The sequence below is a fragment of the Anopheles gambiae genome, chromosome X (assembly GCF_943734735.2).
Source record: "Anopheles gambiae chromosome X, idAnoGambNW_F1_1, whole genome shotgun sequence".
Lineage (NCBI taxonomy): Eukaryota > Metazoa > Arthropoda > Insecta > Diptera > Culicidae > Anopheles > Anopheles gambiae.
The window spans coordinates 6,953,815-6,979,979 of record NC_064600.1 but is presented as its reverse complement, the minus strand read 5'-3'; the positions used below and the strand labels follow the sequence as shown (position 1 = coordinate 6,979,979).

The window sequence follows — 26,165 nt, the reverse complement described above, 5'->3', positions numbered from 1 at the left end:
GAGATACGCGGTATTTTGCGGCCGTTTTCGGTCCCCAATAACCGTGTATCTCGGGGACCGCCTGTATATTTTATCTGAAAAACGTGATGATATTACCTTCATAACCAGCAACAAAATACCAGATAATCGACATGATGTTTGAAATACAAATTCCCCGAAAAAATACGAAGCGTTTTTTTATTTGTTATTATAATGCTGAAGCGTTTTTTTTAATTGCTTGTAAGTCGAGGTTACGGTCAGCATAAATTATTGCATTTTAATTAATTACTTTATTTAAGCGCCTTATTGCAAAACGTAAAATTCGTTTCATTGTATGCTGGTATGCTAAAAAACTTTTTTTTTTTGCTATAATTGTTTTTTTCGCACACACTCGCCGATATCCAGCATACACCGCGGCCTAAGCGTTTCAAGCGTTTGACAGCTCCGTCAGCCGTACGCGCCGAAGCCGTTTTCAGCCGGGCGGTAGCGATTGTTTTGCTTTCGCTCACGAAATCAGTGCTTCGTTTTTGCAACAGTTTCAAACCAAAAAATGGATAATCTTTCACAAAAGCAATACAATCTTAAAACGTTCGCGAAACGCAATAGTGTTTGCCAACAAGCCCCACTTGCGACACGCTCCCCCCAAGCATCAAACAGCTGTTCCAACATGTAAACAACGGCCGAAACGTCAAACCCTTTGTTCCACCGTGTGCAGCTGTCAGAAAGGCGAACAAATAAAGCGTAGCTGTTTCCGCGAGAGTCGTCCGCGGTCGCCCTGTCTTTTCGTTTGTTGCCCTTTGGTGCATTCGCTCACTTTCTTCGTACCGTAGTGCAAAACCGTGCGTGCATCCGTGTGTGTGTGTGTCTGTGTTTCGGTCCCTTGTTTTCCCGTGTGTGGTTCTCCCTTCCGGTGTGTGTGTTGCTCCGTACCCCCGTTTCGGCAGACCCGGACGGCCCTTCCCGTGTGTCGCAGTGTCCTTCGCGAATGTGCGGCTGTGCGTGAACCCGTGTGCCACACTGCGGCACCGTAAGTGTTGCCGGGTCAGTTAAGGCGGCGAGTTCGACTGTCCAACCACAAGCATCAAGCAACGCTGCTCAGCACCAATCAACCCGAACGCCACACAAGCACAGCACCAGGCGACCAGCTAGCGCTCTCCAGCAAGGGAACGGAAAAGAAGAAAACACACTTGTCCCATCAGCAAACAAAAGAGAAGAAAAAAAGAACAAAGCCACTGGGGTAAGTGCCATTCCAGCTGTAACCAAGCTGCACCATCTCGAGCCGCTTTGTGCGTTCTGGGTATTTTTACACCCGGCTCATGTTCGCTTATCTTCATTCGCATCGCTTTATTACACGTTTTTCGTTTGCTTTTTTAGTTTTATCTCGGCCCACTGCCGTTCTATGCCGTTCTATCCCCTCCCCTCAAGATTACAGGGAAAAAAAAATGATGCAACCAGCAACGACAAAACCTCAAAAAGAGCGAAGCATCGAAAATCGAGCCGATTCCGACCCGTCAAGGCATCGATTTTCCTTCCAAGCGCGGCTTGGCAAGGATCAACCCTATCGTCTGGCCGTACACTGAGCGGATGACGGTTGCATCCAAAACCGGTCAGTGCTGCATCCCAATGCCCCCTGTACCCTTTGGGCGCACAAACACAGACACAACGAATAGGATATGGTCGCAGCACGGAGCACCGAGATCAGGTGGCCGTTTGAAAATAAGGTCACACACCGGTAGATCCCGATGCGAAACGCGTCGCGGGGCGTATTTTTAGCTCTCTGCACTGCGATGAAATTAAAGATGAGCGATGCGTACCCCCAAACGCAGATCATACTGTAGAAGAAGACGGGGGTGGCAAAACACACACCTACACATGGCACACGCATACACACACGGATACCAGCTTCGGTCAGCCTGTCAGGTCTCAGGGTCGGTCGAGCTCCATACGGACCTTCAAGGGACGGTTGACCTTCGGCCCCGTTCCTCGCCTGCAGGTGTTTTCTCAGGCCGCCCCCTCTGAAGGATGAGATAAAGGTCAACGTGGCCGCGGCGATACCGTACTGCCCAGTGCGGTCGGTGTGCTGTGCGCTGCCCAAAATCGTATCGATCCATCACTGTCAGACGGCCCCACACCTTTCCGGCAGTCAGCCCGGGGGGGGTCGGGCACCTGTCCCGATTTTGATGCTTTTTGGATAATTGTCTGCTGCTTGCGCGTGTGTCGAGGAAATGTAGTGCAGTTTGTAGTTTTTGTTTTTGTTACGAATGTTATATTCAAACATTTAAATTACTATTCTGCTTTGTTCGCTTCTAAAGGGTGTTTCAAACGTTTCTAGCAACGTGAAACGCCCTTCCATTTCGGATGGAAAATTTGCTTCTCAACTGTTAGGTAGTAGTTTTGGTCTACTATTTTTAACTCACCACACCACAAGCTGTTGGTAGCAGCTTAGAAACAAAAACTACAGGGCGTAAAAACTTTACCAACCCAACTCTCGCACCCTTTGGTGGTGCCGCGGACGAGTTTTCCAGCACGAGTCGATAATCACAAGGTGGATCAACAGCCGTGTGGTGTACACTAGTGGTGGAAGCTCGTACTCGAAATCATTCCGGAGTCGATTCCGGAGCCAATTTCGGAGTCGGCTCCGGAATTTGAATTGACCTAGGAAACGCAATATGCCGTAATTTGATTTGGTAACGGAATCAGGATTGACTCCAGAAATGGAATTAGCTCCGGAATGAGCATCAGGTCTTGAATTGAAATAAAAAGTTCCAGAAGCGAAATCAGTCCGGGAGTCTCCATGAGAATGGATCGTTTACAAGTAAATTTGGATTCTTCACTACGGCGGTATCAACACGTAGTATCAATGGACCCAAATGCCATTTTTTGATTGCCGAAATCGACTCCGTTTCGAAGCCGATTCTGATTTCGGAACCAATTCCGATTCCGGGAGCCGATTTCGATAACGAAACCGATTCTGATTCCGGAACCAATTCCAATTCTGGAACCAATTTTGGAACTGATTCCAGTTCCGGAACTGATTCCGGAGTGCATTTCGGAACCAATTCCAGAGCCAATTCCGGAGACGATTCCGAAGCCGATTTCGCGATCAAAATCGGCTCCGGAATCAGATTTGACGTGGGAATCGTAATTGGCCCTGGTAACGGAATTAGGATTGACTTCAGAAATGGAATTAGCTCCGGAGTGAGCATCAGTTGTTGTATTCAAACAAGAAGTTTCAAAAGCAAAATCAGTCCGGAAATCTCCATCAGGAATGGATCGTTAACAAGTAAATTGGGATTCTTTGCGGATATCAATACGTTGCATCATTGGACCTAAACGTCTACTCTTATGGAGATGCCGAAACCGACTCCGTTTCAAAACCGATTCTGATTTCGGAGCCAATTTCGATGCCGGAGCCGATTCCGGAACCAATTCCAATTCCGGAACTGATTCCGGACCTACTATCCGGAACCAATGCCAGAAACTGATTCCGGACCTACTATCCGGAATCGATTCCAGAAGCATCGGAGCGAACCGAAAATGATTCCGACAAAATCTTCATCTTTCCCATCACTAGTGCACACGCTCTCGTTACAGTGTGTGCAAAAGTTTTTACACTTCCGCCAACCGCATTATCACATCCATCCCCTCCGTCGCGAATCCACCAGTAGGCGCTGTTGGGTGGCTATACCAATGATGTGCAATTTACTTTTCGCTGCACTAGAAGAAAAAGGATTATTGGAAGAGTTTTGTTTTTCTGTAGCACCGGTACCAGAGTTGCCCGGGGATTAACGAGATTCAAATCGCAAGCACGAAGCATGGCTTAGGTACAGGGTTGCAATTGCAATTACACAAACAAACTGCAGCTGCAAGCTTTTCATTAAAACCATTAAAGCCCAGCATAGGAATTATTGCTTGTTGTGTGCTGCGTTACGCAACGATAGGCACACCAACGATGGAAAAGGAGCGTGTTTTTAGCTGTCCTGTATGATTGTTTTAGTTGATTTTTTGCTTTGCTCTTTGAAAAGCGCCGCAAGCATGTACATACACAGATATGAAACCACAGGCTCAGAAGAAAAACATAGGTATCGGTCTAGGAACATCTTTCCGAATAGAATTACTCTTCCCTCGCCAAAAGAGAATAAAAAAAAACCCGTCTCTGCGTGAATGTGACAAACAGCGTGTGAGTGGGTAAAACCACCTACGCTCGCCTTTATCACACCGTGTGCCGCCCCTCGGTTGGCGGTTGCCGGAGTCCGTGGCCATGGTGACCAACCGCGCGGTTGGCTTCCGAAATCGGCTTATCAAGCCGCAGACGGAGCCGAACAGGGGGAAAGGTTGGACAAAAAAATCGTTCTCGTGTTGTTGGATTATGATTTTCCAGTTTCCCGGCTTCGTGTCATTTCCGTGTTCTTCTTCTGCTAGTTTTTTTTTTGTTTTTCTTTTTTGCTTTCGTATCCGCAGAACGTCTCTTTGCCCATCGTGCACGCGCGCGCCTTCTCCTTAGCAACTGCCGGCTTCCGGAACTGGCAGGCGAACGAGTGTGGCTTGGATTAACAGTCCACCGGTTAGCACCCCAATGCCCCAATGGCTTCCAGGCTGCTGCAGGAGTAGTATCTCCCGAGACAGCGGACATCACGCTACGATAACAACCGACCGCAACCGGGGAGAAACACGTTGCGCACACGTTTGATGGGGTTTTTTTTTTTCTTCACACACAAGCACTTTGTTTGTTCCCAGACGAGATTCAGCGATGCACAAAACAAACAGGACCGCAAACGCACGAGCCGGCCACGCGCGCATGGGTGGCGGGGTCGGGGCTTCGCTACAAATAACAGGAGACGCCCCGTGCTCTGGTAAATATGTGCCTTTGCCGCGTCTGTCGGTTGGGTTTGGGGGGGGGGGCGCGTCTTCCCTTGGTCTGATGGCAATGTAACAAATTCTGCAGCGCACAACAACCGACAACGACATCATGATGAGCGTATGTGTTGATAGGTGGGAATCAAGAAAATCGTTTTTTTTGCTTGTAAATTGGCATACGTTAAGGATGAGACGCAGCGTTAGCTGTGTAAGGCAAATGGTAGGAATGATTGTGTTTAAAGTTCAATGAATGGAATTTAGGTCGAGGTAGGCTTTTACTTCCCCTAGTATTAACTTCAAATCTCAATTACAACTAATCGCACAGCTCAGCAGTTGAAACATACAGATGCTGTTAAGGAAGAATGCAGGATACTGAGAAGAATTATGGAGCAGGACTTTACCTTTCCCACAATTCAAAACGATATGTGGTCTCTAACTAAATGTGGTCGTCCTAAATTCCTGTACTTCTAGACTGAACAGTTCCCAACTTCCACCATAGAAGGGTAGTGGGATGTTGGGACTTTTTTATATGCTGCATGTGAGTAACCAACCCTATCCCAGAAAGCTGTGGTCTCGGAATTCGAATCCAACAGAAATATCTCACAATTTCGAGGACTCTGCGTTCGAGGAGCCACTGAATTGTGATCTTGAGATGAATCCGAATAAATCCTTCAAACCACCTAAAGGCGTTCCGGGTGATCTTACTGTATGAAGTTCAGGAGTTTTGAGAGTTGGTCAGAATTGACGATGATAATATCCCAAGATGCATAAATATTCGGAAGAATCTTGGCAGATTAAGATAAACGATTTAATCAAAGAAACACCATCATACATCAAACCTTGGAGAAACTTGACTGGTGATGAATGTTTTATCTAGGTATTAGGGCAGAATCGTTACATCAAGATAAACGTGGATTTCAAATCGGATCCAATCAGAACGGAATCAGGTTTGCGGATCCGGGAGAAAGAAGCTACGCCACTCCATCCAAACCGAGACAGATGTTACCGGTTGTCTTCGCTCAGTATAATATTCCCAACTCGAAATTCCATGATTCGAGGGATCATAACCGTGAAGCTCCAAATTGACGATTTCAGATACTTTCAATCGTTAGAAACGTTTCATTACAAACTCGGAAATGGTATCTCCGAATCTATAAATGAATTACGGAGAACCAACACGCAAACTGTTTGGCCGAAGCACGAATTTTGGGATTTGCTGGGGCTAAGTAGAGTTACCGTGCGATAAACCTTCAAACATAGCTGATGTACGTTACTAAAGGCTGTCCTGAAATGGGTTAAAACCAACAAAAAATAATGATCCCACTAATCTCCCACCATCCGGAACCTGCATCCCTGTCTGTGTGGACCATGGAGGGAACAGAATTTTGCTCTCCCGTCACTTGCGACTGTTGTGTTGAAACGAGGCCAGGGGTTTTTACGTTCCATGGTGAATAGAAAATCTCTCTAGGCAGGCCACTTCACATTCAAAAAAAAAAAAAAAACTCCCACACACACAGTGTGGCAACAGTTTGCTGTGGCTGCCACCAATTAATGGGGGATTAAAATTAGCGCTATCGCGCGCACACTGCAACCCGTCCTGCAGCCTGCGGCTGCATGTGGAATCCTCTGACATCTACCCAAGCGCACGGCAAGCTTATAAATGCCTCTGCATCCCCACGAAAGATGGGCTAGTTTTATTGTTTTACGGCAATAAAGCAGGGTATAGCCTGGCGGCAGCGCCTATCCCGGTCCAATTGGCCGTTGCCAGAGTCGGCTCGATTTGTAGGGGTGAATTGAAATCAATTTAAGGCTAAGCTGTCGCTCTCTTCATCGTATCCTATCACACACACACATACACTATTGAAACACACTTTCAACAAGCCTATCTGTGCCTCATCTGATCAGGATTTAGCACCAATGGTAAGGGATTAGCGCGTGCGTTACCGTGCGATTCATCAGAGTGATCTCTGTGAACTCCACACCAGCTCCACGTAGATACCCAAGCCCGAGATTGGTCCCAATACTGTGTCTCTTGAGCAGACTTACTGTTTTCTATTTTTTAGTTATTTTTTTTTTTGTTTTCTCGTTGCATGGGAATATCTCAGGCAACTCTGAAGATGTCCATGAGATTTCCGCACTCCTCAACCGTCAAGGTTACCCAAACCGATGGGTCCGTTTGGAGATGTTACGTAGCTAGTTCGGTGTCTTACGCCCTGACATTTCGATCTTGGCGGCAAACATCTCGTTATCGGCTAGCGATAATGCTTCAACAAACACACACACACACATACCGTTGAAAGCTTCCCAGTAAAATCGGAAGCACTTTTCTGCTCAGCCCGATGCCCTAAGCTCCAAAGTCCTAAATCCCGGTGCTCTGTGCACCGCACCGTAAGACCCTCGCCTCAAAGATCCTCTCCCCAACGATTGTACGGTTGTGCTAATGTTCTGCTCGTAACGTCTCGATGTTTGTTGTCGATGTGCTTCCCAAAACCTCACAGTTTGGCAAAGACACTGATAAAATCGTCCAAGCGCACCATCCGTGCCCTCCCCTCCACATCCAAGACACTTCCCTCTGATGCAAGAACGCTTTAGAGGGTACGTTCGGGAACATTGCAATGGGTTTCTCTTTTTCCACTTCCTGTCCATCCGCAAACTGAAGTACACTCCAGCCGACGACCGTACGCCTCGCTCCGAGCTGCACAACCAAGATGTATTGATGCACGCTTCCTGACTGCCGATGATTCTTCCATCATCAGGGCACGCGCCCCAGCTGACCCGGGTCTTCTGCCGGGTTACCGGGGTGGGGGCACTACAATTGCGATTTCAGTGGAGCATCCAATTAAGCGCCTTCTTAACAGGAATTGCTCATTCACACACACACGCACACACACCTACAAGCATTCTAACAGAAAGCGATGTACATTGCTGGGCAGGAACACACAATCACCCAGCAAAACTGTCTGAGAGTGAAGGGGCAATCCCGCAACCAGTAGTAGTAATGCAACACCTTCATCACCATCATCATCGTCATCATCATCCTCATCGGTAATCATGCACACTCCCCCACCGTAACGATGAAAAGGAGCCGGAAATTATTGATAGGCGGAGGTACGGCGGTGGACGGTGGATGTTGGTGTCGGTACAAACTGGAAACTGTTTTCTCTAACCGTAGGTTTCTCGTTCAATCATGCCCCCGGCGCTCCCCCATTCCGCTCGCATTGCATTGCAACACAAAGGAACGTTATTTTTCCGACCTGTTTTCATGCCCTCCCTTGCCAAACACCTTTTTTCTCTCTCTCTCTCTCTCTCTCTCTCTCTCTCTCTCTCTCTCTCTCTCTCTCTCTCTCTCTCCCCCTCTCTCTCTCTCTGTAAAGCGGGACAATAAACATATTGTGCACGCGCATGAAACAACCCAAGCAAAGCGTTGTGCTCCAGAATTGCACAAGCGAATGCGCGCCTGAAGGTAGGCAAAGCATCACCAAAAGCGTACTCGTTTTTGTGGCATCGCCGCCTGGCGCTTATGCAACGCGTTGGAGAACAGGGAAAAATCTCAGCAGCAACTATGTTGAGGGGTTTTGTTTTTTGTTTTTTTTTTCAATGTGTATATTCAACCCGTTTTTTTGCATCCGTTTTTACGCTCTCCTGCTCTTCCAAAAAGCACGAAAAACGTGATTAGTTATGCAATTTATTAATTTATTTGTCTTGACCCTTTTTGCTTGCAGCGGAACCGGAAACACGATCCCGATCCCGAACCAAGGAGCTAACTCAACTCGACTCGCCCTACCCCGGAGGCGGCCCGGAGACCCCCAAGCGCACCATGTACTATCCGACGGCGGATCTACCGTCGCCGCAAACCTTCCCCACGGCCGGCGGCGGCGGCGGCGGTATGGCGGCGGGCGAAGGACATGTGAAAAAGTACTACCGCAAAGCCGAGCACAGGTTAGCATCATGGGGGGGGGGGGGGGGGGCGGGGGAACCAGCGCATCAACAGTACACTATTGAATCAGCAGCCGGCGGGTCCAGTGAAATTATGATGTTAATTTTTGGTGCCATTCACATTTCCGCGCAACCCAACCGAACGGTGTATGGGAGGGTATGGTTCAAAATCGCGGTTTCTAAACCAACGCGCGCTCTGAAACGCCGGTAGAGAGCAGCACGTTCGCGTGGCAGGCGGGATTTTGTGGCCACACGTGCCTAACGCCCACCAACGAAAGTGAAGGAAAAACTCCACCACCACCGGGACACGTAACACACCTACACCCGTTTTAGTTTTGTTTTATTCTTTTAGGTTTTGCCTCGGGCTGGTTGACCCTTTTTCGGTGCGAGCATGATGGGGTTGAGAACAAACAAAAACAAGTACGGCCACCCTGTTACGGTACGGTTTGCATGTGAGAAAGATATACGACGGTTCGCCACGAACACGACCGGGAGAAACCACGGAGTTAGGCTTGTTTTGCTTTTGCTGGGCACGGTCGATAAGATATACCTTTGAATGGATGCACAGGATGTGCTTGGCGAGGGAAGCCACGCCGCCCCGCAAGACAAATTAGGCAACCAGACAGAGAAAATTCGGATCTCCATTGCGTTGAGTTTGCCGTACCTTCAGATGGAGACGGTATGGAGAGACAGCAACAAAAGAATAGTGGCCACTCGATAGCATTCCGGGCAGCTCAATCAATACGCGAGCTGTGGCTAGAAATAGAGTATATTTTGAATTTTCCGCCAGACGAATCTGTTTTTGCTTGGCCTTACGAAAAGGAAGGAAAGGTAGACATTTTAAAGCGAAAAGCGCTATCCCCGCCATATCCTGGCCATAGTCCTGTGAGTCGAAATAGAGTTGTTCGCGACAACTGTTACAACCAGAGCGACATAAAACGGGACCAGAGCACCCTCCTCAACCGACAATGGTTTTGGCAGGGATGTTGTTCTTTTTAAAGGGTAAACCCGCAATCGGACGGTGAAACGGACAGGATAGGAGTTTTTTTTTTGGGTCGCTTTCGCGATGTGGAACCAGTGCTTGCTGAGCACACTCACACACAGCCCAATCGCTGTGCTAAATCGGCCACTGCTCGCGCGAAGGAGGCCACCCGTTGAGGATCGCCTTATCGCCCGGCATGACCCTGCGTCTTCGGATACTGATAGTGGCCGACCTTAACTGGTTGGAGCATCAGCATCCCTTGGAGATGTACCTTGACTGGACGGACGGTCTTGCAAAGCAAACCTCTTGAATCTCGCACCGTGTCGCGTGTCCCACCGAGACATGCACGCAATACGCTACACGCTGCTGATTCGACAAGGTTTGTTGTCCCTTCCTTTGGCACCATTCGCTCATTTTCCACTCGCAAATCGCCTCCGATCATTGCCGTAAACGTGTGCGGTCTTTGTGTGTTTTTGCTCCACTCGCAGCACGATGCAGCTTATACTAATGGTGCTGTTTTGTTGCGTTGCATCGCGATGTAGGTAGTAAAACCTGAACCTGGCGCACAGGTGGCGGGTGGGGAAATCGTCGATCGACGCTCGGCGCCAGATGGCAAAGATAAGGCCGGATGAATCGACCGAAACGGCAGTAAGCGGCACAGAAGCAAACAAGCAACCACGACCGCTCGATGATGGTAGGTGATTTATCGGAACGGTCGCCGCAGACGGGTAAGAGCTTATCGGAGAACGTTTGCCTTTCTTTTTCTGTTGACGCTGTTGTACCGAAATGAGTTATTGGGTGGAAAATCCGAATCGTCACGAGATGATAATCACAAAAAAAGAAGAACAAAGAATAGGACTTTGTTTGGGGTCAGAGGTGATTTACTCATTTTACGATACGCTTAAAGACTCTTATTTGAAGAAAATAATTCTTTTTTTTTTCGTAAAACTGTGTGGTAGAGTCCCATAAATTCATTTAAACAAGTTAAGGATAGAGTTAAAATATTGATTTATTGTTTTCAACGAAACATTTCCCACACTCTCGTTGGTATGTCTTGATTGTGTCCCTAAGTTTGGTACTTGAGAGGCACGTTGTTGATAAAGCGAAAATAGAGGCTCATCCATAAACAAAGTGCCGTCCAAAGTTGGGTCAATTATTGTGCAAATCTTGATCATTTTCTGTATCTTCAATAACTTGGATCAGTCGAATGAAACAGTTTGTTGTGTGTGAGCGGCTATTTCCAGGTTTTTCGTTCACTTCTTACTTAAAATGTTGCTACAAAAAAGGATATTTCTGTATCAAAACAAGCATATCATTTCTTAGAGCGATATTTTTGACGCAGTTAAAAGAGGCAACATATTTACAATCGTATTATTTTCAGCAATGATTCTACCACTGCAGGAGGGAGCTTTTCTCATTGCCGAACAACTTTTATGAAAATTACAAAACCATCAATTAGACCAGCAAAAGAGTGAAAGATTATTAAAAAAGCAATTTCGTAATTTTTTAAGTGTTAAAATCTGTGTTTTGTTTTTGTTTTCAATTAAACATGGACACAAAATGGCAAACCCCGTACATTTGGGTGGGACGACTCGGCTCATACTTCCATGGAAAAGTTATGGTTTGCCGACCCAATGTTAGCGAACCTTGAGAAATGTTGTAAGCAAACGCTAATTATGGCTGTGGACAGTGTGTCAGTGTTAGTAGAGAGTCATCAATCGATTGTTATCGTTAAAGACCTCATCACAATTTTTCACAAATCCACGCACAGCCACAGAAGCTGAACTCGAGAGATTACGTCCACGGTGACCTCATCCGGAACAGCTCGCAAATCGCAGCACCCTCCCCCCCCCCCCCCCCCCCCCCCCCCGGTACCGGAGTTTTCGTTTCCAAAATCTCGTACCGCGGCTACAGAACGATCGCTACACAACAGCAGCGTTATCGGGTAGCAATCGCAACCACGCCGCACAACAGCACAGAGCCCGCTGGCTAATCAGCTTCGGTAGATTACCACCGACCCGGCGATTCCCTGACCCCCAGCGATAGATCCGATCGATCGGTCAATACCGATAGGCAGCAGCAATCGCACACAAAGACCGGCGCGATAAGGCGGGACGGTCAAAATACGGTAAATTGCATCTGCGCCGATAGGGCTACGCAAGTCGTGACGTTCGGTTGTGGCCCGGTGGGATATGGAAGATGCTAAGAAAGTTGGCGCGTAGTTGGCCACGTAGATTGGAACGAGCGACGCCCCGCCAGCGCCGGAACTATCAACGCACCGCAGCGTTGCACACTATTATCAATCCGCAAGCCATCCAGTAATCTGCGGCACACGTTGTTTACAAGGGGTGGCGATGAGTGCGAGCTTTATAGCTCCCCAAACGATGGTGATGCTCATGATAAGACTTGTCGAACCAGGGAAAATGGCAAGTGGTATACACACGAAGCGAGCTGCGGGAAGCACCACTACTGCTTACGGAAATTACGGGAGTCGTTGCATCCTGAACTTGTATCTCCACTGTACTTCGACCCGTTGGAGTTACTTCTGAGGGAGGAACTTCGGTGTTGGGCTCTTGTTTATCTTCCGATCTGCTCTTGGTAGACTAGAGATGTTTAGTAGGTGTGAGATATTGGAGCCCGGCACGATAAGATGACGACTACTTTAATTGTTGGAGATTGGCAGATGTCTCTTGGGATCTTTTTGGAGCATTCAGGGGTCACTACAATGGGATTAGTTCGCTGAAACAGATATCCCTTACTTTGGCTTTTCACAAGATCTCTTTCACTTGGCTCTCTCTCTCACTCTCTCCTTCTCTCTCTCTGTCTCTCTCTGTTTCTACCTATCTCTATCTATCTCTCTGTGCATCTCACACAACAGAGGTACAAGTCCCACTCATTCATTTGAACTGCCAACGGCACTGCAACTGCGCCGCGCATGGCCTTCAAAAGAAAGAAGAAACCGCCTCGAGCTCGTTGGTGTGTGTGTGTGTGTGTGGACGTCACCATCAACGGCGCTGGTACAGCTTCTAGCAAAGAGGGTAAATGAGTTCCCCCTACACACACAAACACAAGTGTTGCAAGGGAAAGCGCTTACGCCTCATGCGCGCCCACGGGCCCCTGGAAACGCGCGCAACTGCACCGTCCAATGCAACGCCTATCAGGTGTTGTGATTCACCACCTCCACCACCACCACCCACAAGCTTCTCCCGACCCAACCACCCCCCCCCCCCCCTTTCCCACCCTCTTGTGGTGCGCTCTTCTCGGCCAGCTTGGAGAGTTCCAGACCAGCAATGCCGCGTTTCGTAGTGCGGCTGCTGGATCGATTGCGTGCCTTTCCTCCTCTCCAAGCTTTCCCAAAAAAAAAAAAACCGGCCCTAGCCCCAGTCCTTACCCCTCCGCATCATTTCGCAGAGATATCTTACGCGATATCAGCGGGTGGGAAGGTGTTCGGACGGATTAACGGGGCACTTAGATTCGACACTACAAGTGTCATCAGAGGGGGCGCGCATATGATTAGCGTCGGGCACACGCGCGTCGTCAAACGGCGCGCCACATTCCAGTGCGTTCGGGGCGGCGCTCTCTTTCGCACACACTCTCTCACTCTCGAAACCACTATCACTCTCCTATCCCTTCCACTCCCGCCCTGCAGCGCTCTCTCTCTCTCTCTTTCTTGCCCCTGCGTGTCTATTTCCAAACCGCGCAATGCATGCAGCACAGCCAACAACTCGGGGGCGCCCGCCCGTCCCGATGCGTCAGCGAGCGTCCGTCCGTGTTCGCTCTCAGTTTCGATTCAACTGTCGCAACGGCTGGCAGTCATCTGTGTCTTCTCCTCCACTTCGCCAACCTCGCAGCCCGTGCAACGGCATTCCAATTTTTTTTATTGCGCTTCCCCCCTGTGTGTGTTACTGTGTGCGTGTGTGTGCCAATTCCAACCAAAACCCATAACACGTCCCTATAAAGGGATATGCGCATCTCCCACACCGATCGTCGTCGGCCCCTTAAACGTCTTCCCTTCGCTTCCGTGTGTGTGTGTGTGTGTGTGTTTTTTTTTTCTGTGTAAATTTGTGTGTGCTTGACGTGCCGTTTGACTTCGATCAAAAAGCCCACCACCATGCCGGACATCTCGCAGGATGAGTTCGAGGCGAAGCTGCCCCATCTGGCGCCGGCCACCGCGGCCGAGCTGCGCCAGCGCGCCAACTCGGGCGGGTCCCGGTCGGCCGCCCGCAGGCCCGGCGCTGCCACCAATCAACCGACGGCCGCCGACACGGCGGTGGCCAAGCCGGCCTACGGCTACAAGCGCGAAATTAGCCACAGGTACGTGTGTCCGCGCGGCGTTGTGGGGCCTTTTTCGCTGGGCGATCTCTGTTCCACGGCGGGCGACTTGGAAGACGGCGGGTGCTCGGGCAGCCGACCGTTGCCGACGCACCCGCTTAATCATTAACCTTGCCCTATTAGCCTCTCGGTCTCAGCTGATAGAGAGGGCACAAGCACACACTGTACGGTGCTGCGCCAGTGGAAGAGTTACGCAGAGCACAGTTTGATTTCACTAAAGTTACGCGTTTTTCGGTACACGACTGTTAATACAGAAGTTGCCCGCGATTAAGCCAAGCGTTAGAGCACCAGCGAAATTTAACGTGAAATTTTCGGGTTTTTATGCTATATTTCAATAAATTCTTATCAGAATATGGCTATCGTACACCAAAGGAAAGGATATTGAATTCCCCTTCTATGTATACTATAATTCTTACTAGAATATGGCTTATCGTAGACCAAAAGAAAGGATATTCAATTCTCCTTCTATGTATACTATAATTCTTATCAGAATATGGCTTACCGTAGACCAAAAGAAAGGATATTCAATTCCCCAACTATGTAAACTATAAAAAAAAAATTAAGTTAATAAATTAATCGCATTTCCTTCCTCCCCCGCTTTGTTCACGGTGGAAATTAATGGGCAGCCGGGAATCGCAGAGAAATATATTTCATTCATTCTTTCAATGTGTTTAACAGGCTAAATAGATGTGGTATCCTGTATCCTTTCTTTACTGGTGTACGATAAGCCATATTCTGATAAACATTTAATGAAATACAGCAAAAAAAAAAACAAAACTTCACGTTCACTTTCACGCAAAATCGGAAGCGACCTTTAAGTGGAGTTAGTATCCAGGGGGCGCCCCTGGTGCGGAGCACCAATGATGGCTGTTCCACGTGCGTGCAGTTTTCGATAATTCTATTAAAGCTAACGGATGCAATGTCAAAAGCCAAACAACAAATGAATTAATAGTCTGAAACAGAGAGAGAGAGAGAGAGAGAGAGAGAGAGAGAGAGGCGTAAGATACGTGGGATGGTGGTAGATACATTCCCGTAGTTCGCTTACACGTGATAGCAATCAAGGCGCCTTTTTTTTTTGGGGATTCGGCGGTTGTGGCACGTGTTGCGCGCGGTTTGAAATCAACTCACTCTATATGCAAATGAGCTTTCCAACCCACGGACACGGACAGATGTATGTTGGGGGAATGTCGGACCGTCCGAAACCATCATCACCATCGTTGGGTGTGGTGTTGCAACCCCGAAAACCCCAACCGCGGACGGGGCCGAGTGAAAAAGAAACGGAAGGCGTCGTCGGGGGAGGTGGGGGGGGGAATCTATCGAATCTCTCCAGCACTGTGGATTGGCCGGTGTGATTGCGTGTGCACTGGCATTGGCCGCTGGCCGTTGACTTTCCCTAATTAAAACCATGTACCACCAATCCCAACCGCGACGCCAACTTGGCCCTGCCGCTTTGGCTGCCCGTTTCCTTTTTATCATATTAATGAGTTCTTGCCTGCCTAGAGACGCATGATGCGACATGTTGCCATCGAGCAACGAGCAAGCATAATAATTGGAAAAGGCAGTGTCGTGGTAGGACATCGCTTCTTCCCTACGCATCTTCCAACACGGCCGAGTTTTTCCTCAAGATGGGCGCTTGCTGGGAATGGAATAATTGCTCAATTTGTCTCACTCCAAAAACCCGTTGCTGTGACACTTGATAATGGCAATGGCTGCTTCCGAATGCTCTCGCTCCCTCTTCGGTGGCCCACGTAGCTATCCCGTGCGAGTGATCTTAGCGCCCGCGATCGCTAAGCCCGATTGCGAATAGCTCGGAGATTGTGATTGGAACACAATCCAGGGCGAATATGATGCTTCGTGATAAGCTTTCGAGCGGAGACACATTGCACCGTGCACGAGATCATCGGCCCTCGGCCAAAGTTGTTGCCAATTCCGTTGGACGTCCCGCGTCGGGTTTCGGGGTTGTTGTTTCTAGCGCAGCAGCATGCGCCTGCGGCCTCGTCCGGGTAACTGCAGAAACAGCAACAACAACAACAACAACAACAACAGCAAAAAACGCACACACAACACTCGGCACTAGAAGTTGGAAGCAATAACATACACACCCATGGCACGTAAACAGGCCCGGTTCGAGACCCGCGTCCACGGTTGATCGTTGTTTTGATGTGTTGTTTTGTCCCGCTGGCGGCGTAAGACTGCGCGCCGTGTGCGCAAACCCCTTTTTCCTGCTGCGCTCTTGGACAAACAGACGGATGAGAGGGGAGGGATGGGGGGGGGGGAGGGGGGAATTAAAACAAAACAAGCATCAGCGTGTACTGTACAACATTCAGCAGCAGATACGGTGACGATGTGCTTGAAGGACGCGCGAATAAGAGCGTAATACTGCGCAACACAGCAGCTCGGCGCGCGTACTCTGTTCCAAAGGGTGCAAGTGGGTTGTCTTACTAGAAGTATCATCAATGAATCAATGCCTGGATGGAGGTGTGTGTGTGGCTAGCGCGTGATATCGCTGAGGATGGATAGGATGCCGGTCTGCGCCCTGATACGCCAAACCGAAAGCAATGCAAACCCTCAAGCCAGCAATGTCAAACTCATTTGATCACGCGGGCCTAAAACTAGTTTTTTTTTTTCGTTCTTCTTAGATTTACAAAAATTGGTTCGTACGCTGTTATTGAAATTATAGTTAGATTACGGTTCCATTTTCACAACAAGGTTTTTTTTGTAATTACGCTCTAGCAAACAGACTAGGGCGAGGTCTGTATACGAATGAGATCCTATAAGAATTCTTTGACAAATAGCCAAAAGTTCGTTTGACAGGTAGTTTGACATCAGAAAGCCCTTTTTGATTCGAAATCTTGAATTTGATTACAATGATGAGCCGGTCTGATCATCGCAAGAAGGTTATTGTTTGGTTCATGAACTTATCAAAATGGCCAAACCGATTTTGGCTAATATATGACCTCGTTTCTTCGCAGACATTGGGCTAGGGTCTAGATCTGACTTAGCCATTACTGGATTTGTCTAGAACGAATTTATTTATTTACATATTACCTAAAAGTCCTTTGCCATCAGTATTTTTAGGTTTTTGCTAAATTTATAGACGAAAACTTACAGTAGGATTTTTCTCCTGAATTGTACACTCGTAATCTCCATATGGTACGGGTGAAAATTTATTGGGTGTTTCTGGATCATCGAAGTCTCACAGAATGACCAGAAGGTTTTACCTGAATGTCCAAATGTTTGGATTGAGTGAAGAGTATCTCTGGAACATCTATGGAAATTTTAGGTTCCCCTGGAATTATTTCTGTTAGTGCTATTTCTCAACAGATTCTTTCTACGATTCCCCATGCATTCGTCAGGGCCATAGATTGTGTTGGCACGTGATCATATTCCCAACTCCGCACAGGCGGAGAGCTCGGTACACTAAATGAGCGATTGAGCAAATTGATTGTCTAATTATCTCATAAAATCCAAGAGCTTCAATTGCCTGTTTACGACTGGTAACAGAGACGTGCTGCCAATAAAATGCTGATTGGATTTGCAATTGCCTGAAAGATCAGCAGATATGCTTTAAGGTTGGAAGGAAATACAGTACATGCAATTTTTAGAAAGGCTGATTCGGCACGCGTCATACCCGCGCAACAAACCTTTTATTTTATTGCTCGTGTTTTTTATTACAACGGTGCGCAATTGAGTTGTCGAATTATTAACACTTACATAAAAACACATTTGACAGATATTGAAAGTCGTGTTCGCTAATGTATGTATGTTTGTAAGGAGAAGTGTGTGTGTCGTCACATTCAATCATCTTCTTCCCTTCTCTCCCCCAGTAGAGAGAGGCTCGAACTCATGACCTCTCTCCGCGCTACGTAATACCTCCGAGCGTTATGGCACGGCACCATTGCAGCGGCAGTGTAACCGACACGCTATTTCACTATTTAATCGCTCGCCCCGTGTCCGGTGTCTCTGGCGGATGCTATTACCAGCTCTCCATTGTACCGTTTATTGTGGCGTGTGCTATTCTTCGCCGTGCAAGCTGTGACGCGTCTGAACGTGTCAATGCGTTACTCATCCAAACAAAAAAATGCAACAATAATGATAAAGTTCAAACCGTTCGTAGGAAATCGTATCGTACATATATTGGCGCTAATGACTAAAAATAATTAATTGGTATTTGACATCCAACCGGGCGGCGACGGCCATCCGCCATGCACTTTGGTTTCGCTTTGGCTCCGAATGTACACGCTGCAAGGGTGTGTTATTATTAGATTGCAGCGTAAAAATAAGAAATTCAATAAACAGAATTGCTAACCAGCGAATGCAATGCCCGGTCCCGGTGCACAATCCGAGATTTTGGTGATTAACGCTGACAAATGTCGATATTTTACGAGCCATCCAACGGCCAACATTCCATTCGCGGCCAATTGAAGCAGTATCGCGCAATGCGCTTCCACCGGATTAGCACCTCTCCTATACCTTTCTCGTGTTCGTTTATTTTGGCTATGGGCAAGGTGGGCATGTTTCCATGCGCCCGTTTGTCGGACGTTTGTTTTTTTTCTGATGTACCCTTCTGGTGCAGTTTTGATTCCAAAGCATCTTACCAGTGCCGAGAATTGTGGAAAATTCTCGCAGGTCACCACATTTCTTTTGGCCCCACTCCAAACACCTTCGCCACGATTGAATGGGAAGGTCAGCCGGCCCACAGGGCTGTAAAACATGCTTCACCACACTCGAAAACAACCCCAACCGCCCCGCTCGAGTCCATCTCCGTTGCCATTCGTCATCTGAAGCACGGTGAGATTGACATTCCATAAATTGCTCCCTCCCTGTCCCAATTGCTTTCTTTACACCCCTGGTAAGGTGTAAGCAGCACTCATCGGGCGGCAACGCCTGGGACCGTTGACGAGCATAATGAGATCCCTCCGGTATGGAAATTGAAATTATATATGTGTTTGCGCGCGTGTGTGTGTGTGTGTGTGCCGCCAATTTAAAGTTTCGCTGAAAACTGTCCTCGGACGGCTCCTCCGGGCTTCTAATCGTCCAAATTCTATGAACTCCCAGGGCCCCCTTTTTTGTTGTTTGCTTTCCTTAGTTCCTTTTGGGCAGTGGCCATTCCCACGCGCAAAAAAACGGAACGTTGCCATTCACCCGGCTAGCTCACCTCCCCCCCCCCCCCCCCCCCCCTCCACGCATTGAAGGGTTAGCACATGTGTTTGTTGTTCAAAGGGGGAGTGGGGGAGGCTACCATTGCGGCTACGACGGCCGATGAGAAGCGCGTTCCCGACCATTCGGGTTGGGTTTGTGCTTCGATACAGGTCGCGCTGGGTGTAGTTCCTGCTTACTAGTCCAGCCTCCAGACATCTACTCTAGTGTCCTGTGTGTTTGCGTGTGTGTGTGTTTGCGTGTAGTAATGATGCTCTGTAGCGGTAGTTCCTCCTCCAGCCTGTCGTCCTCTAGCACGGAGGATGATCTGTGCGACCACTCCACGCTAACCGATAGTGGCTGCTGCAGCGTCTGCCACCGCGCAAAGTAAGTGCGCATGGTAACGCTCTGTTTGTGTGTGTGTGTGTGTGTAGATGTGTAGGCAATAGAGAGGATATCTCACGGTTTAGTACGGTTAAGGGTCCGCGCTTCGTCGGTTCGGCATCAATTACCATCATCTCGTCACCATGGCAGTTCCTCCGAATTCAAACATGCCGCGCGCGCGCGCCACGTGCTCTACGGTGCCATTGTGCCCGGGCCGGGCGGTGTGATTGGCGTGACGAGCAAATTGGACACAATGCGGACACAATTTGTCAAACCGATACGCATTTAATGGGCCGCCGGGTTTCAGCCACCAATCCAGCGCTAATCCCACCATGCTTTCCTGCTTTCCTCCGCCTCCCAACAGAATCTTCGTCAACCGGTCGATGCACCTGGAGAACATCAAGTTCTACGGCTTCGACATGGACTACACGATCGCGGAGTACAAGTCGCCCCAGTACGAGCAGCTCGGGTTCGATCTGGTGAAGGAGCGGCTGGTCAGCCTCGGCTACCCGGCCGAGATCCGGCAGTTCGAGTACGATCCGTCCTTCCCGGTGCGCGGCCTCTGGTTCGACTCGCTGTACGGCAACCTGCTGAAGGTGGACGCGTACGGCAACATCCTCGTGTGCGTGCACGGTTTCGAGTTCCTCAAGCAGTAAGTAAAGACTAAGTAAGCAGCAGCAGCGGCAGCGCAGAAAAAAATGACGACCGTACCGTTTGCTTTTGTGCAGCCACCAGGTGTACGAGCTGTACCCGAACAAGTTCCTGCAGCTGGACGAGAGCCGCGTGTACGTGCTGAACACGCTGTTCAATCTGCCCGAGACGTACCTGTTCGCGTGCCTGGTCGACTTCTTCACCCACTCGCCCCAGTACGCGGAGCAGGTCGACCGTACCGGCGTCAAGTACGGCGAGCTGTTCATGTCGTTCAAGTCGATCTTCCAGGACGTGCGCGGTGCCGTCGACTGGGTGCACATCTACGGTGATCTCAAGAAGAAGACGCTCGAGGTAAGCCTGTTAAAAGAAAGCATTAAAGGGTTTTTTTTCGTTTTTTTTTATTAATATTTGCAATTATGTCAAAAACGAAAAATTTTGGGGGGTTATCCATAATATACGTATCTAACAAAGAGTGAGATTGTTTATCCTTTCTCTTCCTAAATCAATGTTTCAAAATTAAAATTATCCGTCATTTGCTAAATCATGTTAATGTAACGATTGTAAACAAATTCTTCCGCCTTTTTTAATGTTTGGAGCAGTGTTGTTAACGGTGACGTTCTTCGACATGAAATTGCCTACTTTGACACGATTTAAAGATTCGGAATCAGTTTTCACTCTTTCATTCTACAGTCACTAGATCTCCTTCTCCTTTGTAACACTTTTTTTTCTTTTAAACTCGTATACTCCAGCAAGAAGACACTGATTTTTGCCGAGTGAAAATATTTAATTTTTCGGGTCACCTACGATCGGTAAAGGCGCCGAAGCAGTTCTGGATTCACAAGATGAATGTCAATTGACATTCTAACTACACTTTTTACAGTCATGTCATCGCAAAGACACTGACGGTAACTACAGAAATGAATGTCGTTCTTCAACAGTCGTGTCATGGCAACAGTGAATGGTGATGAACGAAAAATTATTTTGACCAGCAGTTTATTGCGAATGTAAAAAAAAAAATAAAAAAAAAACAGGTTACAACACTGGTTTGGAGACGCTATATAGCCTAGGTGGGATAAAAATATCAATTTAAATGTTTCTTCGTACTTTTTTCACATATTTCACAGAAGTGATGCGAGGCTCAATGTTCGGATAATTCCCATTGCTTTTAACTGATGGGGAATGACTTGCTGAGATACTTCAAGCGTCTCTAGAAGTTCCTGATGTTTTTGTGAAGAATCTTAATTCGTATTGAGTGAATCTGATTCAGATTCATGCATGTGTATGAATCTTTGAAATGATTCAATGAATCTGAATCTCTTTTGGAAAGATTCATGAATCCAAAAGTTTCGTGAATTTCAATGAATCTCGAAAAAAATAATGAATCTTATAAGATTTATATATCTCGAAATATTTACGAAGTTCTGGCCGGCCTGGTGGTACAGTCGTCAACTCGTACGACTTAACAACATGCCCGTCATGGGTGTTCAAGCCCCGAATAGACCGTGCCCCCATACGTAGGACTGACTATCCTTCTATGGTAACAATAAGTCAAAGAAAGCCCAAGCTCACTTCACCAGTGGGTACAGACAGGCCTTGACCGACAACGGTTGTTGTGCCAAAGAAGAAGAAGAAGAAGATTTCCGAATCTCTACGGACTCTTAAATTTAAAATAAAAACTATGATTTGGCTATGAGGTCTATGATGAAGAGCTTCTAATTGCGCTTCTTCTTGACGTAACAACCTACGTGGTCATGCCAGCCTACAGAGGCTTTCGAGACTTCTTGGCATGTTACAACACAGCCGGATAGTTTGTTTTGCTACGAGGAGACGGTCAATGCCAGTCTTGAAACCACGATGAGCATGTTGTTAAGTCGTGCAAGTTTCAATATTTTTTAAAATCATTCATCTTTAATGATTCATGGATCTAGGAAGATTAGTGTATTATACGAGATTCATGAATCCTTTAAGAATCTTCAGAGTTTCGTGAATCTTTAGAGTTTCATGAGTCTGTAGAGAATCATGAATGTTTGGAGATTCGATTCGAGATGTGAATCACTCATTCCTGAAGATTCATATGAATGAATCTCAACAAAAGATTCATAAAACCCAACACTAATCATACTCATCATACTCGAGCATTGCCTCCGGTGCTCCATGTTCAAAGTTCTCCGGAACGTTTTTTCACTTCCAAAAATAAAATTGCCCCTTCAAACCGTGCAAATCATCATTTAGGACACGTTCATTACCAGCCACACCATGGTTTACAGTATGTTTTAGCTTGCAATCAAGCCGTCTCGACGTCGAGTTGATGAATTTTGTATGTTCATTTGTATGGAAAAGTTCACTTTGGAGTTAATTTTCTTCAATCGACTCGAATGTAGTTCATAATAGAATAAGCCTGAATGTTGTATCCACCAAAGCCCAATGACTTGCTGAGATGACGCTTCATAATGACGCTGTTGAGTTTGAACACGTTTGTAATGGACAAGCATACAATCCATCTCGCTTTTCGATCTTCTTTGGCCCACCTCTAATTGTTCTTTTTCTCCCCCTCCCCACTCCGCAGAACCTGGACGAGTACGTGAAGAAGGACGAGCGGCTGCCGATGGTGCTGTCCCGCATCCGCGAGTCCGGCGCGAAGCTCTTCCTGCTGACGAACAGCGACTACATGTTCACCGACCGCATCATGACGTTCCTGTTCGACTTCCCGCACGGCGGCAAGCCGGACGAGCCGCACCGGGACTGGAAGACGTACTTCGACACGATCGTGGTGGACGCCCGCAAGCCGCTGTTCTTCGGCGAGGGCACGATCCTGCGCCAGGTCGACACGAGCACGGGCGCGCTGAAGGTCGGCACGCACATGGGCCCGCTGCAGGCGAACCAGGTGTACTCGGGCGGCTCGTGCGACGTGTTCACCAAGCTGATCGGCGCGAAGGGCAAGGACGTGCTGTACATCGGCGACCACATCTTCGGCGACATCCTGAAGAGCAAGAAGATACGGGGCTGGCGCACCTTCCTGATCGTGCCGGAGCTGGTGCAGGAGCTGCACGTGTGGACAGACAAGTGCCAGCTGTTCGCGCAGCTCCAGCAGCTGGACGTGCGGCTGGGCGACCTGTACAAAAACCTCGACTCGAGCGCGAAGGAAAAGCCCGACATCCGGTCGGTGCGGACCGCGATCCGGGACGTGACGCACAAGATGGACCTGGCGTACGGCATGATGGGTTCGCTGTTCCGCTCCGGCTCCCGCCAGACGTTCTTCGCCGGGCAGGTCGTCCGGTACGCGGACCTGTACGCCGCCACCATCCTCAACCTGATGTACTACCCGTTCTCGTACATGTTCCGGGCGCCGGCGATGCTGCTGCCGCACGAGTCGACCGTCGCGCACGAGCAGCGCTTCACGCTGGACGCACCGATGATCCAGCGCACCCGGCCGCCCCGCGCCGAGCTGCAGCTGTCGGCGGCCGCCGCGGCCCCACCGCCCCACGAGCTGGACGACGAGGAGGAGGGTGCCGAGGGCGACGCCGATGCACGCGGGGACGAGTCGAAGGAGGTGGGACGGGTACGGTCTTTTGCGTTTTGTCACCGTTTTTTTGCACAAAATTATCAATCATCTTTTTTTCCTGCTCGTTTTTGTTTGTTTTTAGCTGCTGCTGGGCACACCGCAGCCTTCCTCGCTCCCGTCCGCCACCGGGTCGGAGCTGAGCGTGTCCGTGCCGCACACGCGCCCCGAAACGCCCCGCTCGGTCACGCACACGCACGACGAGGACTACTCGGACGAGGACAGCGACGACCAGAAGCGCACCAAGGGTGGTGAAGCGCGCGGCGCCGGCGATGGCCCTGCATCCGCCCAGGCATAAAGAAGAAGAAGAAGAAAACAACCCCCTCCCCCTCTTTACACCACGTGTCTGCGTGTGTGTGTTTAATCTTTGTCTTTCCTTTTTTTTGCTGTTTTGGTACGATTTTTCCCACTAAAAAAAAACGGAAGGAGCGAAAGGCAGGCAGAGGCAAACAAAAAAAAATACAAACAAAGCCGTGCTACGCACAAAAACCATTCTTTTCAAGGCGCCTGCTGCTGCTGCTGCTACTCCTTTCTACTCCTTCCTATTTTTATTTTTTACAATTTAAAATGATTACCCACTGCTAGCCCGCCGTCTAACAACTATGCCATCTGTTAATTTATTTTGCATAGGTAGGAATTAATTATTTTATTTTTATTTATTTTTCTCTAATCGCTGTCACTAAAACGCTTTCCTTTTTGCTTTTTCTAGATCAGCTTGCTCATTAGACGAGTTGCCCAGCACCCGGGCGGAAAGCATAGCATAGCGAAGGCAAGCGGCTGCTATTTCATTTCCTCAACTCAACTGCTCGGCAAAGTGGTGACAATGTTTAGTTTTTAGCTTCGTTGGTCCCTGCACCTCTCACCCTGAGAGAGAGAGAGAGGGAGAGACGGGGAGTAGGAGGTGGAGGGGGGGTGAATGGTGTGTAGGGCTTGTTGTGGTGTTGTTAAGAATGTAGCTGTTAAACTCGCGTACGTTACAGGGAGCTTAAGTAACATGTTTAAAATATATATATAAATACTAGACAGAGATAGAGAGAGAGAAAAAGAGAGAGAGAGAGAGAGAGAGAGAGATTTTCTAGCGAGAGATGCGTTCGTACAAAGGAAGACAGGTTATTCTTCCCCTTTCGCAGCTAGTAGTAAGGTGGATGAAGGATTAGTTTTAAAGCAAACAATCCAAAAGCAAAAGCACCCACACAAACGCGCGCTCGCGGTGAATGTACACGTACCCTAGTAAAATAGGCAGCGAATCTCTTGGCCAGAAATATCCGGATGTTGGAGAATATTTGGACGAAAAAAAAGGACAACAAATGGTGAAAGAACAGACCCCGTAAAACGCGTTCTTTTGCTGCGCGCGTGTGTGTGTGTGTGTGTGTTTTGAGTGAGTTTTTGGTTTGTGCCTATTCTTGCCCGTTACAATTTCAACCACCTGCATTGATTGAATGGTGAATGGTGGGGATGGAGGGAAATCCGGAAGTACGACATTAACACAAAGAAATAATACTAGTACACAGGAACGTTTCGGTGGTTGCTACTCTTTCGTTTTACTATATACAGGGCAAGGGCAGACAAGCGTTTAGCGTATAATACAACAAAACAAAACAAGCAATAAGAACGCCGTCATGCAGCAAACAAAAAAAAAGAAGCAACATAAAAACCGGCTGTTCATGCTCAATTCATTCGCTCGTTCTGGTGCTTGCGCCTTCTACACTACGCTCCTTCTCAAACATATCTCCTTCAGGGCCGTTGTCCAGAGTGTCCATCTTTAGGGTTTTAGTTGCATTTTTTTTTTTTTTTTACAAATCAAACTGATCGTTTCTGCGCGGTTTTCCCCGGGCTTCCGGGTACGTACGTGGAAGCTCGGAAGCGGAGAAGGAGATTCAACCCACTATCCCTTCCCATCGCAGAGATAGCCACAAAATAGCCAACAAACAAAAAATGCAACAACAAAAAAGCGTTAGGCTAATTATATGCCGTTACAAACCACAACAGTAAAACAATGTAATAAAGAGTTTGTTGAAACGTTACATTCGCACGATTTTTTGTTTTGTTTTGTTTGCCTTCGCCGTCGGATGGCATTGTCGAAAATGGGTGAAATAACATTTACCTAGGCTTAGACTGTCTTGGACGACCCTTCTGCAGGCAGTTGGGCAGTACATTTTCTGGTAGGATTGACACAGTAACTGCGCGGACATTACCATTGACAGCAACTGCAATCAAACATTCCGAAAAACATCTTCAGAAATGTGTGTTTTTTTAAATTATTATTATTAAAACGTTCTCTGTTATAGGTAGGAACGTCAATACTTCTTCCGCCGTTGACTGATGGTACACGCTGTCGTTCAGATA

General features: G+C 48.1%; 1 protein-coding gene across 5 annotated transcripts; it reads left to right on the top strand.

Annotated features, from left to right (window-relative positions):
- The first annotated feature begins 433 nt into the window (after positions 1-433).
- LOC1271873 (cytosolic purine 5'-nucleotidase) lies at positions 434-25,843 on the top strand. Of its 5 annotated transcripts, none has more exons than XR_009764512.1 (8): positions 434-1,216; positions 4,441-4,832; positions 8,559-8,775; positions 19,974-20,261; positions 20,338-20,611; positions 22,827-23,819; positions 23,905-24,449; positions 24,529-25,843. XR_009764512.1 is itself a non-coding variant. In XM_310728.6 (5 exons), the coding sequence occupies exons 1-5, from the start codon at positions 13,866-13,868 to the stop codon at positions 24,115-24,117; spliced, it is 1,971 nt and encodes a 656-aa protein (XP_310728.6). In that variant the 5' UTR covers positions 13,482-13,865; the 3' UTR covers positions 24,118-25,843. The 5 variants fall into 5 exon arrangements, 1 of the variants encoding a protein (XP_310728.6); XR_009764513.1 differs by lacking the exon at positions 4,441-4,832 and adding an exon at positions 1,354-1,585; XR_009764514.1 differs by lacking the exons at positions 434-1,216; positions 4,441-4,832; positions 8,559-8,775 and adding an exon at positions 13,461-14,068.
- Positions 25,844-26,165: the final 322 nt, after the last annotated feature.